Source organism: Anguilla anguilla, chromosome 2 (genome assembly GCF_013347855.1).
Source record: "Anguilla anguilla isolate fAngAng1 chromosome 2, fAngAng1.pri, whole genome shotgun sequence".
Lineage (NCBI taxonomy): Eukaryota > Metazoa > Chordata > Actinopteri > Anguilliformes > Anguillidae > Anguilla > Anguilla anguilla.
This window is the reverse complement of record NC_049202.1, coordinates 74045752-74066504: the sequence shown is the minus strand read 5'-3', so window position 1 is coordinate 74066504 and position 20753 is coordinate 74045752. Positions and strand designations below refer to the sequence as shown.

The window sequence follows — 20753 nt, the reverse complement described above, 5'->3', positions numbered from 1 at the left end:
GAGAGCATTAGAAGTAGACTGGAACACCAAGCGTGTTTATTGCAGATCAGTACTAAGACTTTTCACCTTCTGTTGCATTCCCTGGCTGAATGGTCACTCAGACATGAACCTGCAGATGTCAGACCAGGATAGTGTTCTTTGTTCTCGGCTAGAAATAGCTTTACAAAATAAGTAATTGTACCTTACTGAACCCGTGTTCAGCAGTTGTCTACGATCATGAAAATGCACTTTTTGTACGTCGCTTTGGATAAAAGCGTCTGCTAAATGAATGTAATGTAATGTAATGTAATGTAACCTCAGTAAACTCCTGTGCATCGTAAAACGCTGGCTGTGCAGAGTACGGCTCCTCAAAAGACACAGACGAGAAACAGGAGACCACTCTTCCTACCAAGCTCAGTGCATCTTCATAAGAACTCATTTATCAGTGAAAAAGGAGATTCATCTGGAATGAATTTTAACCATTTAATGATATTATGTACAGCCCTGGGCGTACGTAGATGTACATTATACTGTTTTAATATTTAACATTAGTGACGGTGATGTTATGTACTTATTGTACATTACTTTGAATAAAAGTCTCTTCCAATTAAATGTCATATAATATGTTTTCAGTGAAATGGTATGTATCCACAATGAGGATTAAACATGAATTTGAAATGTTAGCTTATATATATTTTTATTTGACGTTAGTAGTTCAGCTCTACAAAATTCCTGTTTAACAATCACTTTTATACTTTTAGCGTTCATCCTATGGAGTATGTCCTCGTTAAATTTTTCCCGTGAAATTTCAATAATTATTTAATTTGAAAAATTTGCATGTTTTTAAATTGATAGTAAAATATTGCATGAAAAAGACCACATATTCAAACTTATGTGAGTTTCAAATAAAATAATATTTTCCATTTGCAGCCGTAAGCAGTGGTGGAGAATATTATCTGTTCAGAGTGTGTTATTTTAAAAGAATTACACAGGAAGTCTGACTGGATCAATGTTGCTTCAGTCCTGCTTTTGAAGTTGAGGTTTGAGCAGGTGTTACCACTGATGCACTAACATGTGCCAAGTTTTTTTTCTTTTCTTTTTAAAAGTTGCTGTAATAAGTTTCATGAGATGAGAGCATTTTAATAAGTGCAATATATTATTAATATGCTGCCATAAAGGCATCAAATGTATCACTGATGAGAGTACGTCACATTTCCTTTGTGTCTTCCGTTATAACGCACTAAAGACGGAAGAGTTCTTATAAAAATACACCAATAAAAAGCAACTTGCAACTACAAAAAGTGAAAATATTAATTAGGCCAACTTATGATATAAATTTCACGCAAACATCAGGTATTTCTGGGAACGCCAACTAATACCTGGACTGTTTCATGACTATCAGGTGCCAAATTACATAGACACGGAAACGATAAAAACAATAATTGAAAAAGATCTTTATATTCACATATATTTATATTTACTAAAACACAAACATGATCAAACAAAAAACTTTATTTTGGTTGGATTATTCAAATATCATGTTTCATATACCATTGAATCAAACAAAGAAACATTTCCTAAATAATTAATAATAAAATTAGTTTCATGAAAGCTTCATGAATGATGCAGAGAAATATTACTACAGTAAACTCTGGTGTTTAGAGATGGCCTGGAGCCCTGCCCGGCCTGGAGAGCTGCCCCTCTGACCCCTCGGCCCTGACCCCCAGTCTCTGAGCCCTGACTGGGTGTGGAGAAGCTGGAGAGGAGGATAAAGCTGGTACTCACTGACTGTGGAGAGCAGGAGCAGGGAGGAGAGAGAGAGAAAGAACAGACATCTCTCCATCTTCAGCGCAAACGAACCAAACCTTCCTCAGAGCAGAGTGGATGCTCACACCTTCACCTTCGAGCTCTCAGAGAGACTGAGCCCTGTGCACACACCCAGCCCCCCTCTGAGAGACAGCACACTCTTTCCCCCCCACCAATCACACTCACTGCTGCCTTATAAGAGCACTGCAGGAACACTTCAAACAGCCACAGTGACAAATCAGCGCACGCCATTTACATTTTCTCCATATATTCCAACTTTGCGTCACTGCAGGCTGTCAGGACTCCTCCCACCAGAAGACCCCGCCCCTGTGACACACTGCGCTGACAGACACAGAAGAAGAAAGCGGCATGTTTCTAAAAAGGATGGAGTTTTCAGTGCAGTGTTTGGCTGTGCAGTCTGAAACCCAGTGCAGTCTTGGGCCTTTAGGAAAAACAAAAACCTGGCGAGAGAGAAATGGGGGGTGGACCATTGGAAAGAACTGATCATTTAGTCCACCCCCCAGAGAGGCACCCATCCATCACACATCCACCATGTACAGTTGAAACAGCGAAGTTTTTGATTTTCATTTGGACTTTTGTAAATTGATCATAACTGTTATTGTGTTGGCTTATTTTCGGATTTTAATGTTTTTGTATGAGGCCTGTTCAGGTGATGATCTTTCAATGTGTAAGAATTTAAAAAAACCAATAAAAGACAAAGTGCAGTCTGAAACCCGATGCAGCAAAGCCCTGATGCACTTTGTTTAATAAATGATAATATTCCTGATACATTTTCAGTGTAAATGCAAATGCATAAAGCAAATAAAAGACATGAAAATAGGATGTAATAACACAGCGAAAGACTGAATTTTAGTGAAAATATGCATTTTTATTAAAGGTTTAAAAAGAATAATTATGACAATGATGGTCAAACAAAAAAGTAACAAGGTGGGCAACCCAGCAGACTGACCAACCTCTTGTTACGTCCTCTGCTGGTCTGGGTAGGGCAGGTGGAGGTAATTACCTAACTGCCTAATCGCTTGATTGCCTCCACCTGCCTGTGGCCCAATATAAGCCCAGTAGTATGAGGCAGGGGACAGTTTCTTTTGGGGACTTTTGAGTTTGTGGTTTGGAAGTCTTTCTTTGAGATCTTCTTTCATGTTTCTTTTGTGTGTGGTTTGTGGTTTGATTTGCGGTTTTGGGTTTGTAGTTTTTGTGAAGATCGTTTTGTTTGAACTTTGCGGAATTTCCTTCGTTTAGTTTGTGATTTGTTTGTTATTCTAATAAATGTCTGGGTTTGTGTTTTTAAATCAGCTTTTTGATTGTGTTTTTGGGTAATTGGACTTATGGCTTTTCGAGCCAGGTCGTAACACCTCTACACTCATTTTCACAGGAAAAATGAGGATTTTAGTTTTTCTTTCCATGGAGAAATGTACGTTCTACAACAAGAAATTTGTTAATAGTGCAACATTTAACAAAATATAAGACTTCTATGGGTTCATAGTGAAACATTTAACACACAAAGCCAGTGCTGTGTGTTAAAGTAATAAACGAAGATTTTCATTAAAATAAATGTCTGTTAAGTCACTATCTATCGCCGAATTAGGTAACACAATGGCGATTGAGCCTATTATATTAATTTCTATTATTATTATAATTTATGATTAAAGAACTGGGTGTCTGTGGCGACATTCCCGGGAAAAAATCACAAGCGGCGCACAGTTAGTGACGCGTTTTCCATCACCCATCAGTGGTTGGTCCGCCAGAGAGGGTAGACGGAGCTAACGCAACAGGCTCGCTCTTCAACTCACTTGTGTGTGAGCGGCGTACTGTTTTTCCGGTGTCTGCTAGCGTTACAATAACAGAGAAAGGGGGGGTTATGGAACCCTAAAATGTTTTTGTGTAACATGAGATGTCATTATTTGTTGATGTAGATTTCGTATTACATTCGATGACAATGCAACGTTACTAAATTACATAGCCTAGCTATTTGCACAGCTAACGCTAGCTACCGGACCATGTCAAGAAAGGCAACATTAGTTCAGGCAAAGTTGCGCACAGTAGCCATCTCTCATATCAGGTAACGTTGCGTTAGCTAGCTAGCTAATGTAATTAACACAATCTAATGTCAGCTAACAATTAGAAAAAACGCTAGCTAACGCTACCGACCGGTACCGACCTCGCAAACCGTCTCTCGAATGCAATGCTACCTTGTTGCAACGTTGCAATGTAGCTAACTAAAGGTCAGTTCAGATCAATGATTCGCAACGAGACTGGATGCAACTTGCAAAATTCCAAGACGTCTGATTGTAAACGTTCTAACTGCACTTGGCGATTTGACCAGGTGGGTCTTTTTAGACCCCAGGCAACGGCTTCAGACGCTCTGCAACTAACCAGTTCACACCGCTGCAATTATCTCTGCAACATTCTAAAACCGTTTCGTCTCGTTGCAAATCATTGATCCGAATTGGCCTTAACGTTACCGTTATTTACATTGCCATCAAGTTCATCAATATATTATAGGCTAATGATCGGAATAAAGCCGTCTTTACACAGAGCATTAACCCGGGGTATAGGTGGTGAAGAGCTGGGACTGATTTCTGTATAAAGATGTCAAGCCAGAGAAAAGTAAATAAAAGAATACAGCAGTATGGATTAGCGTTGTTATTTTATTACGCTTCCTCATATGTTCCTTCAGTCTTGCCCTTTCTTGGTGAAATCTCCTTTGTTTTTATTTTATTATTCTTTCTCTGATTGCTAATTTAACACCCAGCTCAGCTTTATTCTCGAACAGTTTAGCTAGCAAAACCAGAAACACCAGGGGTAACATTTTGCAAGGCAGTTGTTTCAAAAATATCACAGAACAATCATTCACGAGAAAGACTGTTTATTGTGCATGAAATACATAATTGCACGAGCCACAGCGAATACCGCAAATTCTTCTCTGCAGTGCAAAGATGTTCATACCGGGCAAAAGGTGGATAAAGAACGTCTGTGGAAATTGATCATCACTAATTCTACCCCAGGTCTGCTACAGCATTTTAACCCAGCTCGGCAGTGTAAAGACAGCTTAAATTAGCCTAATGTTAGACAATGAATGAGTATGTACATGTTACATTTATAACAACCATTTTTTATTCAGTAAATAGTGTTATAGTTGGCATGGCCCAGGTGCAAACTGACTGACGTCACACAGGCGACACTTGGATCCAGCTGGATCTCTGGGAAGTGAGCTGCAAAAACACACCTGCAATTACTACTTTTCGCCATTGGTACCACCAAAGAGAACGAAACAGAAATCTTCGAGATTTTAACTTTAACAGTGAAATCTTACCAGAGGGTCTGTCCCAGGTGGAGCAGCAGTGGCAGACTGGGGAGGAGTGCTCTGTTTGGTGGGGGTACTGGGGACAGGCCTCAGGGCTGCAGGGTGGGTGGGTGATTTACCTGATGGTGCTGCAGGATGATGGGCCGTTGGGTCCCTGTCCTCCACATCTTCAAATCCCTCATCCTCCACGTGCAGCTCTTCCTCGCGAGGAGTCCAAGCTGGTCCCGCAGCACTCAGACTGAGAACGCGGCCACTCCCCCCGTTCCCCCCTCTCCTGCAGCGCGCTGACGCACAGCACGCGCATTATTCCGCTCACCGCACTGTTCATCATACCGCTGCATCTTTCCAATGATTAACATAAGCATCGTACCGACGGACGTTACCAATTCAGCTGATTTAATCAATTAATCAGCTTTTAATGTACACTATTCTCTATTACTCACTCAGAGGAGGTCTCAGATACTTGACAGATAACAATCTGTGTGCTTTGTCACAATGCTTAATGAACGAGCTACAATAGCTTTTATATTTACACCCAAAAATCCTACGTATGGAAAAATAAATATTTATAGCCACTTAGCAGACATTCTGAATACATCACATTTTTCTTTAAAATAAAACAAAGGTGGCTAACATTTCAGCTAATCGTTCCAGCTGAGTTATTGTCAAGGACAACTTCAATTCAACAAGCTAACTTGAGCAGTAGGCATTTTATCCTCATTATCCTTATTCACCACGACGGCAAACGTGAACTTTCACCACAAAGAAATATTTGCTGAAATACCTACGGATCAGTGCATATCGATTACTTCTATCGTTGCAAAATACATAATGAAAAAATTCATAAAATTTTGACACTAGCTTCTCGGAGCTGTACTCACAGCCTTCCCGGAGGTCTTGTTCAACTTTACCGCCGTCGAACAGTAATGACGTCATTGTGTAAAGAAAAGCTGAGCACCGATTGGCCAGGCCAGTGAAAGGAAAATGAAGAAAAGGCTGCTGACTACATGTTTCCGAAGAAGTTCAGTGCAGTTATTTGACATAAAGCACTAACTGTCTAATACTTCATCACAACTACAGTCCTTTCTAAAACGGTAGTGCTTTTAAGAAGATAGGCCCTACGTAAATACTGACCATATAGTTTAAAACTGCGGTGAGGATCTGTTGAGCTCGTGCGAGAGCCTCCAAAAGTCTGTCTATGGTTTTCGGCCTTGGTAACAAATGCAGTCTTTTGCAATTCGAAATATTTGACACTTTGATCTGACACAAAGTTTGCATGACATTGTAAAATGGTAAGATTACAAAACACAGGGCCAAGTGACTTGAAAGAATTGAGGAAATATTGGGTAGCATTGCTTTGGAATACATCTTATTTCATTTCGGTGAGGCAAGATAGCCTTTATTGTTTGTAGTACCGTAACTTGGCGTCATTTTTATATCAATAGTTTTAATGGCAGGCCTATATTTTGGCAACCTAAAGGAATGAGTTGTAAACGGTGTATGTCTTGTATGTGTGAGTAACTTGGCAATTTTGTACGTTGAAAACGTGTTGTTTTATGAGATATACATAGACGCCGCATTGGCCTTTGGGTCCTACGTCGACTTCGAGTCGTTTTTATATTCAAGGGTTTATGGTCTACGTGGAGTGCAAAAAAAAAAGTTTTATCTCCAGTTACTTAGAATCTCGATAGTTAGGCTATAATCGCTGCTAGACGCTCAAGAGAGGAGTGTGTATCAACGGTTTACATGAACTGAATTACTTACGTGGTGGGAAATAATTAATTGTCATAAGGAATTGCCACAGTTAATTTTTACCTGGCAAGCTGGCTAGAAAGTAATAAATGCATTGCTAGCTAACTTGAGTAGGAATGTAAGCATCAAATAACCTTGATTGTAAGGCTAGCTTTGCTTGTTAGCTACCTACCAATGTTTTCTTGCCAGTCGTGTTTTGATTTTGAACGAATTAAACTGAACATAACCACAATAATTTTAACCTGAAAGCTGGCTAGAAAGTGATTAATGTATTATTAATTTTAGCTGAAACCTTTTTTCATTAGAACAAGCTTGATTTCTTGCTGTTTGCTTGCTAGTTAACATGAGTAGGATTGCAAGCATCATTTATCATTTATGAAGGCTAGCTTTGCTTCCCACGCGAGCGCGTGATCAAAGCACAGAAACCACGCGAGCGTCTCTTACCCGCAGCTCCTCTGCAGAGGAGAGAGAAGCTTGTCACTCAAATGCAGATGAATGAGACGTACACGATAACCAGTACAACTTCCGGCAGCTGTGTTTACGTTCGGATACTCTGCGATACTGGAGGGGGTTGAAGTCCCTCTGCAAGCTCCTCAGTGTCACAGTTAAAGGTCAGGTTAGGTCATGTGGGCCTATCAGAGTCATGCTGATTTCTCTCAGAAAGTACACCTAAGGCAACATACTCCGTGTGTAAATTATTTTATACTTATTTAGGAGTTCAAATACAGTTACAGCATCCACTTTGGGGGTTTCAGATATCTTCTTCAACACAATATCTTTAAACAGTGTTTAGGAGAGGGAGCTTGTTGGTATCTGGGGGCCATTTTGTGGTTGATTATGAGACTTGTTGACCTCAAAATGCAACTAAACTCAAACTGTGATCATTGGGCTCTTCTTTGCCTCCCTCATCATCTTCCTCACTGTGTGGGGGTACCACATGTGTCCCACCTTGTTTGAGAGGAAGGTTGCTGACATCTGCAATTCTTTCAAGATGGAGTTTTCAAACACATTAGTCAATCCTCTCCCCAGACAACCCTCCCCCTCTCCCCACTCCCCCCAATCACACAGACGAGACAAACAGCAGGAGGACTCGGTGACTCAAGCATGATGTCAGAGGAAAGGGAATATTCACACTGCATTTTGCTCCAGAGTTGAACCTCTCTGGGGTCAAACCCCTATCATCTGGAGGCCTGGATGGGTGACCTCGCTCTTCTGAACCATGTATTAAATTAATATACACGGGCAGTCTATTTTACCATAGTTTAATACCTCAGGCAATAATCTGCCCAAACACTGATTATTTGCTTTGACAGATCCCCCATTAGCTCCCTATTGCATTTAGCTCATCTTTAACTATTGATAGCAAGCTAGTCAGTGGAGGACGGGCTCTTCCTCTGTAGACTGGTTCCACCTATGATGTTTTCACACTGGGAATCTTCTTATAATCATTGTTTCAGTCATTTAAAATTTTTTTTTACCCCACTTAGTTTTGGCTGACAGTGAAACATGACCTCTGCTGACCTCATCTGGATGCAGGTATGTACTGCATCAGCCAAGACAGGGCAGCCTACAGCGGGACATATCACACAGACATAGAGACTTAAACATTAAAACCAGGAGAGGCGAGTTTAAGGTTATTCATCCGTGCAGTTTATTCATTTAATTAGTGGCCTCTCATTGCTCTCCTACCTTCTGTTCTGTCTTGTAGGAGGGTACAGTTAAATGACAAAAGCCACACATTAACGGACTGTGGTGGTATGGTCATTGGCCACAGGTGTCTCTCACCTGGAGGTCCAGGTACCACAAACATCTGACCACCAACTCATCCTCTACATCTGAGTGATTACACACCTTTAATTCGACATAGCTCAGGAGGTAAGAGCGGTTGTCTGGCAGTCGGATGGTTGTCGGTTCGATCCCCACCCTGGGCGTGTCGAAGTGTCCCTGAGCAAGACACCTAACCCCTAACTGCTCTGGTGAATGAGAGGCATCAATTGTAAAGCGATTTGGATAAAAGCGCTATAAAAATGCAGTCCATTTACCAATTCCCCACACACTGATTCCCCAGGTTGTCACTGCAAAAGAGAACTCACTTAACTGTCTGATTAAATAAAGATTATTAGATTTTCAAAAGGGATAAGATGAGAACATCTGTATTACGGCATTGGGGCAATCGAGGGTGGAGTGAGATTGGGACAGTTGGGGCAATATCCCTGTGACTAGGAGATGCAGGCAGGACATGTTGGCGTTGTAAAGGTTTTGCATATTTTCACCACAAGGTGTCAGTAAAGCGCGCGTGGAATGTTGAGCACGGAATTGAATATAAACCGCCAGAGATGCCGGAGTGTTCACTGAGAGAATTAATTGAGGGGAACGACTATAAAATAAAAGGGGGAAGTACGATCTGTGAGGATAAAGAGATATGCCTAGAGGGATGGAACGGGGAGGGATTCCTAGAACAGCAATTCATTTAATTTAGTTTAGTTTTAAGAAACTTAGTTTTCCCCAGTGGTCTCCTGCCCAAAGCCCACACTTCTGTAGCTTCAGCCATTCAGCAGGAGCAGGGTGTAGGGTGGTATGGCTGCTGTTCTGTTTTTCTTCCTCTATTTCAGTGTCATACACCTGCAAACAATCTAAACTGTGTACTATACCTATCCCTGCATTTTCTCAAATGAATGAACAAATACATTAATGTAGAATATAAATAAAAGGAAATGAGAAAACAAAGTTTAATCAGTCTTTAAACTTTATTTAAAAATGCCTTATTGACATGCAGCTGTTAAAAATACTGGTATTGCTTAAGAAGGCTAAGAAATACATTGTGAGCATTTTAGCTAAATATATTTCATTTCTATAAAATCTTGTCTATCAAAAGGAGTATAATTCTCCAAGATATAGCATCCGAATATCTAAAAACTAAATATATAAAAAGGTAGTCAAATATTTTTTTGTTAAAATTTTTTAAACAAGTTTGAGTAGTAATAAAAGTAGTATGAAATGAGTAGTAGTGAAAAAGCAGTCAGTGCAGACTTACTGCCTTGTTCATATTCTGCTCAAATGGAAAGATGAACAAACTCATCAGCTATGTGCAATAAAAGCATCTTGAAAAATGTGATCTTGCAAAGGAGCATGATGGGATGCTGGATAAGTGCTGTCTGGCTATCCTTCCACGTGTCAATCAGAGAGAGCCAACATGGACAGCTCTGACCTGCACATGATGAACACAGCAGCCAAAACTGAAAGGGTTTGATGTAAATACAAACAAATCTAAAGCAAAGGCTTACACAGGCTAAAGCACAGTTTTCATTTTTACATTCCAAAAATGTTGATGCATTCATTTCATATTGAAGTGGCCAGTACTGACTTGATGTAGTTTGAGCTGTACATCATCATCTTGGTCAGAAAAAGTAACTGTCTCATTGTGTCAGTGAATGCAAGCTATTGTTCTCAATGTATACAAGAACCAGCATTTCCAGTGAGCTAATTTATGAATGAGCTAAGGAGTCCACAGTAAATAATTTCAGGTGAATTATGAATTCATGAATAACTCATCTAGTGGGATATGGTTTTATCACATTAAAACATTTTGCTTGAGATGTGTAGGATGAAGCAGTCCATGTAAGTTCTTCTATCCAAACTTGTGGGTGGACACTTTCGAAGTTAGAACTGTCAATCTCACAGTGCTCCTCCACTTTCAGAAGGCTACTCCCCCACATCATCATAGTCCATCCCCCTGGGAGCTGGAGGACTTTCGGGGGCCAGAAAGTTCTCCCCTACAGGGACGGATCAGGAGACAGACAGACACAGTCAGGGAAAGGCTCATTTTCAGCAAATAATTGCTGTGATCTTGTATATTGAAAGAAAAAGTCTCATTCAAAATATTTTCATAAGGTCATGTCTACACTAAAATATCCACTCTCAGAAAAGTTTGCAGGTGGAATGGAATGTGCAAATTCTCATAATTCGGTTCGATCCCCGCTCTGGGCGTGTGCAAGTGTCCCTGCTCTGGTGAATGAGAGGCATCAACTGTAAAGCGCTTTGGATAAAAGCGCTATATAAATGCAGTCCATTTACCATTTACATAACGGATAACTGATCCGGGCAGACTGCAGGAATGTGATCGACCACAGGGGGGCGCTGGCGCACAAAAAGACACGATCAGCATGCCAACCAAATCCCTCCCTCGGGAACACTGCAGCCAATCACGCGTCACCTGGCAGTCTCCTTGCTTTCAGGGCAGCTGGTGATGGAGGACTCGGCCCCACACTGCGGGGCCCACCCACACGCACTGGCGCAGGGTCTTAACTGGGCGAGCCTCCCATCAGCCCCCATTCAGAGCTGCGTGGTTAACCCACTGAGCTGATCACTGGAGAGGCTTCTTCAGTCACACTCGGCGTGTGATGGCGCTTCACCCAGCACCCGTCCGCCCCTTACTTCTCTTCAGCGCTCTGTTCTGGAACAGCAGAACACCCAGCACTGCCAGCAGCAGGAACAACAGCGCCCCCATCACCAGGAAGGCCACTGCTGGGATACACGGGCTGGCCGGAGCCTCCTTTAATCGGGGCACTGGCCGTTTGGACACAACTGCAAAACGGCGAAGGCAAGGGGTTGGGCATCAGCAGAGAACATGGCACACTGCCTCTACTCTACTTACACTGACCACTCAGCTGTGTTTCCACCTACAGTACTGTACTTATACAGCCAGGCATCCAGTGACCTATTAAAGCAGAGCAACTGTCTGCATTAAGCAAACTGAGTCATTCCACAAGATACCCACTACAACATAAAAAGGTGGCCTGAGAGCAAGTGCATGGTTAACTTTCCAGCGAGTAAACTTTAGCTAAGCCTGTGCTATCTGTACTAAAACGTGGGTGTTCTCTCTTCTCTGTTCAAGAACACTGTCTATTTAAATTCAAAGTTAAAGTACTGTATTAAAGTATCAAAGTACTATTTTGACACCAACATTCACAGAGCTTTGAGAGCCACACCACATTTAACGTTAGATAGAATTCTATAGGATTACATTCTGTCTTAATGCATTAATGCAGAGGTACTGTTGCCAACAGGCAAAAAACTGCAAGAAGCAGTTATGCATTAACACTCAAATACTGAGTGTTACTTAGCAACCTACTCAGGCAAACAGCCACCACCATTTATATGGTGGAAATGCAATACAAAGCATTAATGTAAAAGCTAGCCCCAAAAGCCGAAATTAGTTGTGAGATCATAGGTCCTCTTTTTACTGTATAAATGACTCCTGGGGCAACTTTACCTGTCTGTGCTTTTGGTTTTGTAGTCATTGCAGGAGTACCTAAAACAATAAAATAATAAATAAATTAAAATGCATTGTTTTCTTTATTGGGCATGAGAAAGGGTTTGTGTGATTTACAGGGCTCTGAGCTCAGCCTCAGGTTTTATCTCCCAAACTCTCTCCTACACCATCCAGAAAAGTCCGTACCTGCAGCGGAGCTGGACTCATATAAAGGGCCTGTAAAATAAAAATAAAGAGTTTTGTTATTTATTCATTCAGTTGTTCCACTTCCTGTTCCTGCCTGCTGTTATTGGCTGTGACCCTGATGATGTCACATCCTCTCTGCTCGTTGCCTAAATCTTTATGGATGCACTTCTGTAAGCTGCCCTGGATAAGAGCTTATGATAAATGTAAATGTAGTTCCAAAGCATCATGTTTTCTACTTGCATTATTAGTGAGCGCATGAATAAAGTAATCATCGAGCTGTAATGCAGGGTGGATCTTTCAGCTGCTCCTGGGGTTTAGGGTGGGTGTTTCTGTCAGGGCTCCAGTGATTAATCTTCTCAGAAGCTGGCAGTCAGCCTGAGGTGATCTGGAGTCGCAGGCTCACCTGTGCAGGTGACCCCAGCCTGGTTCTGGTGTGGGCAGCGGCTGTGCTGGTGTGGGCAGTCCCACAGGTGCATCTCAGTGCCCCTGCAGTTCACCTCAGTCAGCCAGGGGTCGTCCTTCCCCATCCCAAATGTAGCATTACTATGAGCCTTTCCTGCTGACCCACAGCCCAGCTGTCTGCACACCACCTGGACATCCATCGCATCCCAGGAGTCTCCACACACCTTCCGCCAGGAGCCCTCGTGGAACACCTCCAGCATCCCAGAGCACCCGCCTTCACCCCCCACCAGCCGGAGGGGCCAGTGACCTAGAGCAGGAGACACAGATGAGCTGAGCAGCCTCATTACCTTTAGCATCTCCTACAGACACATCTCCACTAACACTATGACTGACCTCATTACCTTTACCATCTCCTACAGACACATCTCCACTAACACTATGACTGACCTCATTACGTTTAGCATCTCCTACAGACACATCTCCACTAACACTATGACTGACCTCATTACGTTTAGCATCTCCTACAGACACATCTCCATTAACACCATGACTGACCTCATTACATTTAGCATCTCCTACAGACACATCTCCATTAAAACTATGACTGACCTCATTCCGTTTAGCATCTCCCACAGACACATCTGCCCTAATATTATGGCAGACCTGACGTAATGCTTTCTGCTTTGCCAAAGCAGAGTGGATTTGTGGCTGTGGATACAGCCTGCTCAACATTTGCATTACGTTCAGTAGACACTCTTATCCAGAGCGGCTTACCACAGGATTCAACCAAAAAAACGTACTTGGGCAAGCTCTCTGATTTGCTGCTGAGGAACATGAAAATTTGCTTCGTGGAACTTCATCATCCTCTTCCCCTTTGATGTGAAGAGAAAAAAATAAATAAATGAACTACAAATTTTGAAAAATTTTAAAACACGAAGACAGAAACAGGTTCATTCCATATCAGAAACAAACTGCACTACTTAGAGCTTCAAAAAATCTCATTCATGGGGTTACACTAAAAACCTTTTAAAAATTCACAATAGTCCATAGTTTTACCAATTTAATGTTGCAAAAACTAATAAGCTGACTTACATATTTACCGGTTTAGGGCAAATTAGCTTCATTAATGATTTCATATCATCCTCCCAATCTGCATGTATGAGTCAGTTCTAATTCTATTGTTTCTAACAAGTACCATGGCCGGCCCTAGGGGTTCGGTGTGCCTAAGCAAATCTTTCTGAGCGGGGAAGGGGGGGAGCTGTTGGATTTCATCGAGCGGGGGGGGGGGGGGGGGGGGGGGGTTATGCTGCTGTTCCCAATAGGAGTGATACTGTGTTTGCAGTCATGAGGTTTATTATACTAGTCCTAACAGGAGTATAAAGTCTGCAGTAGAGTGAGGTTTACCTGAGCAGGTAAGTGAAGCCACACTGGTTTGCCCGCAGGTATTCTCACCCCAAGGCTTTGATGGGCACTGCCACAGAGTGGAGTCATGTGGGCCACATTTGAAATGATCCAGCCAGTTTGGAGCTGATTCCAGTCTTGACCGTGTGTTAGACACAAGTCCGCTCTTCCCACAGTTCAGCTCCTGACATATGAGAGTAGCCGTGTCTCTAGACATTTGATTGTAGCACACGTTGCCCCAGGTTCCATTGTAGAAAACTTCCAAATTCCCAGAACAGCCCTCGGCCAGTCTCATCTCCTTGAATTCTACAAAAACAGTGTTAGAAATTTGGTTTAAAAATAAACATAACCTTAAAATCTTGTGCCAGAAATTACAGAGGATAGGAAGGTAAATGTATCGGATGCAGATATAAGTCAGGATGAAGGCTGTGTTCTGTTAGCCACTGCTCTCCTGAGATAAATCTCATCACTTTGAACACATGAAATTCCTCACCAATCAGGTATCATGTATTCACACCAAATTAGTGTCAGTGCAAAAGCAAGAACTTTAGGTGCTCCACTTAGCTCCAGACCTGAACACACGACCCCCACGTCCTCCTTGTGTCCACAGTCAGTTTGTCCCCATCCGGCTGTGGGACAGTCCCACAGGGACGTCTCGTTCCCCACACAGCCCACCTCATTCAGCCAGACAGGTCCATTTCCTGGCCCAAAGAAGGAGGGTAGCGGGGCACTGAGGGCCGTCCCACACTGGAGCTGCCTGCACACCACCTGAGCATCCTCCAGGTCCCAGGAGTCATCACAAACTGTCCCCCAGGAGCCCCTGTGGAACACCTCCAACCGTCCCGCACAGTCCCCCCCTCCCCCCACCAGCCTGAGAGACCTGTGATCTGAGAGAGAGAGAGAGAGAGAGAGAGAGAGAGGGAGAGAGAGAGAAACAGAGAGAGAGAGGGAGAGAAAAAGGGAGAGAGGGGGTGAGAGAGAGGGGGTGAGAAAGAGAAATAGAGAGAAGTTATCTGAGTTTTTACACAGGCTCTGTCTGTTTTAAATACTCTGATTCCTAATACTTTAAAAAAAGCCTTTAGGTTGAGTATACTATATCCCCCATGTCAAACAAGCAGCTAGAGACTGCAGAGAAGCTTCATTAGTAACCTGTACTCACTGGAACAGACGATGGACACCTGTTCCCTGGAGCTGCAGGTGAGTTTGTGTGGAGTGCTGCAGTTCCCCAGGTGAGCCTCTCTCCCGGAGCACTGAACCCCCATCAGACACTCCCCACTGCCCCCCGTCCCAGACGGAGAGGAGCTGTAGACCTGCACTGCAGAGCCACAGCCCAACTGCCTGCAGGCCACCGAGGCCTCACTGAAGCTCCAGGACCCCCCCACTCTGCTCCAGGTCTGCTGGTAGTACACCTCCACCTGGCCCTCACACGCACCCTCTCCAGCCAGCCGCACCGTCCCGTCCAGAGCTGAGAGGGCAGAGCCTGAGGATCCCAAATGTAAGAGGGTTAGGGTTAGTCTCCTCTGTTAAATCCAAGTGTATTAGGGTTAGGGTTAGACTCCTCTGATAAACCCAAGTGTATTAGGGTTAGGGTTAGACTCCTCTGTTAAATCCAAGTGTATGTAGGATATGTAGTGTTTAGATTTTGGTCTGGTCTCCCCATCACAAGCATCAAAGCAAATGTGATTGGGGCAATTTTAAATTCCACTGATACCCTAATCTAGGCTGACAATCTATGGGTCTCACCTCCTCAGAAGAGACAAACCATATGCCAGGACACCATATCAGGGGTTGGAGACCCTGCATGCCTAACATTTCCCATTACTTTTAGTTTAAATGCAATGTTTAGGTAGGCCAGTCCTTGCCATAAATTAGTCTGACCCCCCTTCCCTTCTCTCCTGAACCAGGCATGACCCAATCAGGGCAAACATCCTAAAGCCATGCTGGGTAAGGTATTTAAGATGGCCACAGGAAAAAGTTTGTGTGTTGCGTTTGGTTTCAGTGCCTGGAAGAAGAAGAGTCTTCCTCATTTTATTTTGGTGGTGGTTCCTAGGTTGTGTGTTTTTAGCTGGTTTTCTTGTGGCGCTTATACTGGAAGTGGGTGAAACTTTGGCAAGGTCTGGTTTCTCTCTCGATCGGTTTCTCTCTATCTCTCTCTTATCCGTCTCTCTCTCTCTTTTCTGGTATTTCTAGATTAGTTGTTTAATGTTTTGTATTATGCCTTCTGTTGGGTAATTTAGAAGTAGAGTGCCTGCATTCAATAAAGAATATATGTTTTCAATTCATTAATATAATTGACTGCTTCTTATTGAACTCAAATATTTAATCTTAAAACCTGGTATAGAGCTTGTTTTGACTTGTTGGTTGATTCCATCAGTGCACTGTAGACTGACCTATCAGTGAATTTGGCAATTTAATTGAAAATTCTCATTTAAAATAATAATTATTAAATTAAATCACATAAAATATATTTTATATGTAGGTTAAGTGAGGAGTTCTAGCACGCAATATCTCTTGTGTTCAGTATTCAGAGTGCTGGACATTTTAACAAGGGAATTGACTGTTGGAACCACTGGATTCAGAAAATAAACACATTCTTAATTAATCCTTACTTGTCCGACAGTATTAGGGTTAGGGTTAGACTCCTCTGATAAACCCAAGTGTATTAGGGATAGGGTTAGACACCTCTGTTAAATCCAAGTGCACTACTCACACGAATTGGCACATAATTGCAGATTACACTCCGGTTAAATCCAAGGGCATTTCACTTATAGAACACTGTATTAACACAAGATACTCGACATGTGGATTTTTAAATTGTTTTTGCATTTTTATTTTTGTTTTACATCAGACAGCCCATATCTATCTCAGTTTCTCTCTCCCCATCTCTCTCTATCACTGTCTCTCTCTCTGTCTCTCTCTCTCTTCTTCGTGCTCTTCCGCTCTCTCTCTTTCTCTCTCCCTCTCTTTCTCTATCTCTCTCTCTCTCTCAGTGCAGTAAATGTGTGCTAAATTGTACCATGTACACAGTACAGAGAGCAGGACTCCTCACCAGAGCAGATGACTCCAGCATCCAGTCCATGTGAGAGCACAGCTCGGCTCCATGAGGAAACAGCACACTGTGAGAGGCGTGTCTCGTTCCCATGGCAATCAAACACATCGGCTCTGATTGGCCAACTCCCCTCTCCAAACCAGGCCTGTCCTGGCACTGCCACTGCAGTCCCACACTTCAGCTGCTGACAGAGGACATTGGAGGCTCTCCTGTCCCAGCATGCATCACACACTGTCCCCCAGTTACCCAGGTGCTGCAGCTCCACTCGACCAGAGCAGTTATCAGGGCCGTCAGCCAGCCTGGACTCAGTGTACCCTACACACAGCACAGTGGGGTTAGCATCTGACCAACACTGAAATAATAAAGGAGACCTATGGAAGAGGCTAACAGAATACACAGGTACAAAACACACACACACACGCACAAATGCACACACACACACACACACACACAAACACACACACATACACAGACACGCACAAATGCACGCACACACACACACACAAAAACACACACACAGGCATGCATGTATGAATGTACAATAACACAGACATGAACATGCATGCAAGCAGCTAGAGACTGCAGAGACAGGCAGACAAACAGGCTTTCACAGGCACACACACAGGCAAACTCCACACAGATTAAACTCACACAGACACTGGGAGGTCATGCAAACTCCACACAGATTAAACTCACACAGACACTGGGAGGTCATGCAAACGCCACACAGATTTAACTCACACAGACACTGGGAGATCATACAAACTCCACACAGATTAAACTCACACAGACACAGGGAGATCATACAAACTCCACACAGATTAAACTCACACAGACACTGGGAGATCATACAAACTCCACACAGATTAAACTCACACAGACACTGGGAGATCATACAAACTAGAGCCCGACCGATATATCGGTATGGCCGATATATCGGCCATTATTTGACTTTTTTGACGACATCGGGATCGCAGTTATGCCGCCGATGTGCCCCGATTTTTAAGACCTTAAGTATAATGAACAAAAAAAAACAATGATTATTTATCTGTACTTGTCTGTTCCAACGCTGTAATTGCTATTTACTAGAATTATCCAGTAGAGGGAGCTCTAATACAAGTGTGAACTGCAGCAGCTGACGCGCTACTTCTCTAATAAGACGTTTGTCACTCGTGCCTCATCCAATATTCTCCACTTCAAGACTTGTCTGCACAGATTCGATTGCCTCAATAAAGGTATGTATATTTAGTGAAAGTTTTTAATTAAATGCGTTTATACGACCACTATGTTTATCAATCCTCATTATCAAGCGAGCGAGCTAACTAACATATTTGGTTCACTTTAGCAAGCTAGCTGGCTAGCAAGCCTTTATGAAGTGGCAGTGAGCACATAAGCAGCGTAGGATCTACATTTCCAGAGGACATCGCTGTATTCTCAAATAAATAACCAGCCAAAATAAAATGGTGATTGAATGTATCACACATTTGTTTTTCTTTATCTGAGATAATGATATTAGCTACTATATGATGCTGTGTAAATAGCCAACGCGTGATTGCAAGCGAGTGTGTCATCTAGTCACGCGTCATCATAGCAAGCTAACCAGACAGTAAAAACGCAGATAAAACACTTCCAACATGGATAATTTTAAGCCATGTTATCTAGCTTTGTCGTGATAACATGAGAGAAGGATTGCTGTTGGAGAAGCGAATCAACCAACAGTTAGCGCGGGTAACCTGCACGAAAGCGCATTGTAGTTTTTTTCACGTATTTCATCCAGTCAATTTAATTTAATCTAACGTTACACTTGATTAACTCTTTAGCTCCGCTAGATAATGACTTACTCTTTGAGATCATGTAGTAGAAATAAAATAAGAAAATATTCATTTAACTTACTGAGAATATATAATAAGAAATAATGAGGCTGTGTCAATAGCTAATGCGTTATTGCGAGGGAATGTGTCATCTAGTCACGCGTCAGAGCGCATTGTAGTTATTTTCACCGCCTAATTCTTATGGACAGGGAAGCTCGCTAGATAGTCTTACTCTTTGAGATCATGTATTAGGAATAAAATAAGAAAATATAATTAATGTACTGAGAATAGATACTAAGAAATAATAATAACAAATTAATAACAACAACAACAATAATAATAATATTCATAAAAATACATGTTTGAAACTGGAAAACTGATTTTTTTAAATTCATTTTTTATAGATGGCTGGAAAAGAAAGGAGTAAAAGCAAGTTGTGGAGTTATTTTGATTTCACACACTTAAAGATGGTGTTAATATATATATATATATTTAATTTAATATCATCTTTTACTTTTTCTATCTAAAAAGTTCTTTGTGTGTTTATTTTTATTTTTATTTGTTTGCTTATAAGTTAAATGTTCTTAAATATAGAAACTTTAATAAAATATAAGTTTTTCAAATTGATTTGAAAATGTTGCACTTTTTGACAAAATATCAGTCAAAACATCGGTAATCGGTGGGCTAGGACTCTCCAAAATCGGGATCGGCATCGTACCCCAAAAATCTGGCATCGGTCGGGCTCTAATACAAACTTCACACAGATTAAACTCACACAGACACTGGGAGATCATGCAAACTCCACACAGATTAAACTCACAGACACTGGGAGATCATGCAAACTCCACACACATTAAACTCACACAGACACTGGGAGATCATACAAACTCCACACAGATTAAACTCACACAGACACTGGGAGATCATACAAACTCCACACAGATTAAACTCACAGACACAAGGAGATCATGCAAACTCCACACAGATTAAACTCACAGACACTGGGAGATCATGCAAACTCCACACAGATTAAACTCACACAAACACTGGGAGTTGCCGCTGCTCAGAAATGCCTGTATGTGAATTCCTGCAGCTCACAGGAAGGCTGTGATAGCTCTGTGTGCTTCCACTTCCTGTGTGTCTATGGTACATATGGTGTACTTCCCCTATCAGAGGGTTATGGGCTGCACATCCCCGCCCTCTATAGTGTTCACTGCATTTTACAAATTATATCTGCATCACAATATCCAGCATTACAGCTCCTGACATGTAACATTTCACAGTATAATGAATGAATATCTTTATCTGCTTAAATATAAATGCATACAATCTGTTTAGGACTATATTAACCCAGTGTCACTGAAACACACAGTATACAAATGACTCTTACCAGAACACACTAGTCCCACATCGTTTCCATGGGAGCAGGGTTGATTCTGTGAGGGTGCTTTGGGACAGAAGCAAATGTGAGATTCGTTGCCTGAACACTGAATCTCCTCTGCCCACACCTGGCCCTTCCCCTGGCCAAACGCAGCTGCCCCCCGCAGCTCTTTAGGAACTCCACAGCCCAGCTCCCTGCACACAACCTCTGCGTCCTGCTGGTCAAAGTCAGCATCACACACCGTGCCCCAGGAGCTCCCATGCTGCACCTCTACTCTCCCAGAGCACAGGTCAGACCCGCCCACCAGCCTGACCTTACGATGGGCTGCAGTTAAACAGGGAATAAAGAGAGAATCGTCTGGTATCACCACCCCGTCCCCTCACCACCGG

The 20753-nt window shown here is 42.4% G+C and overlaps 1 protein-coding gene across 1 annotated transcript in view; it reads right to left on the bottom strand.

Moving 5' to 3' along the window:
- Positions 1-20753, bottom strand: part of LOC118220424 (deleted in malignant brain tumors 1 protein-like) — a 145567-nt gene that overhangs the window by 90354 nt on the left and 34460 nt on the right. Inside the window, exon 5 of the mRNA XM_035404285.1 lies at positions 20374-20688. Within this exon, the coding sequence (XP_035260176.1) occupies positions 20374-20688 (315 nt within the window). The remainder of the gene's footprint in view (positions 1-20373; positions 20689-20753) is intronic.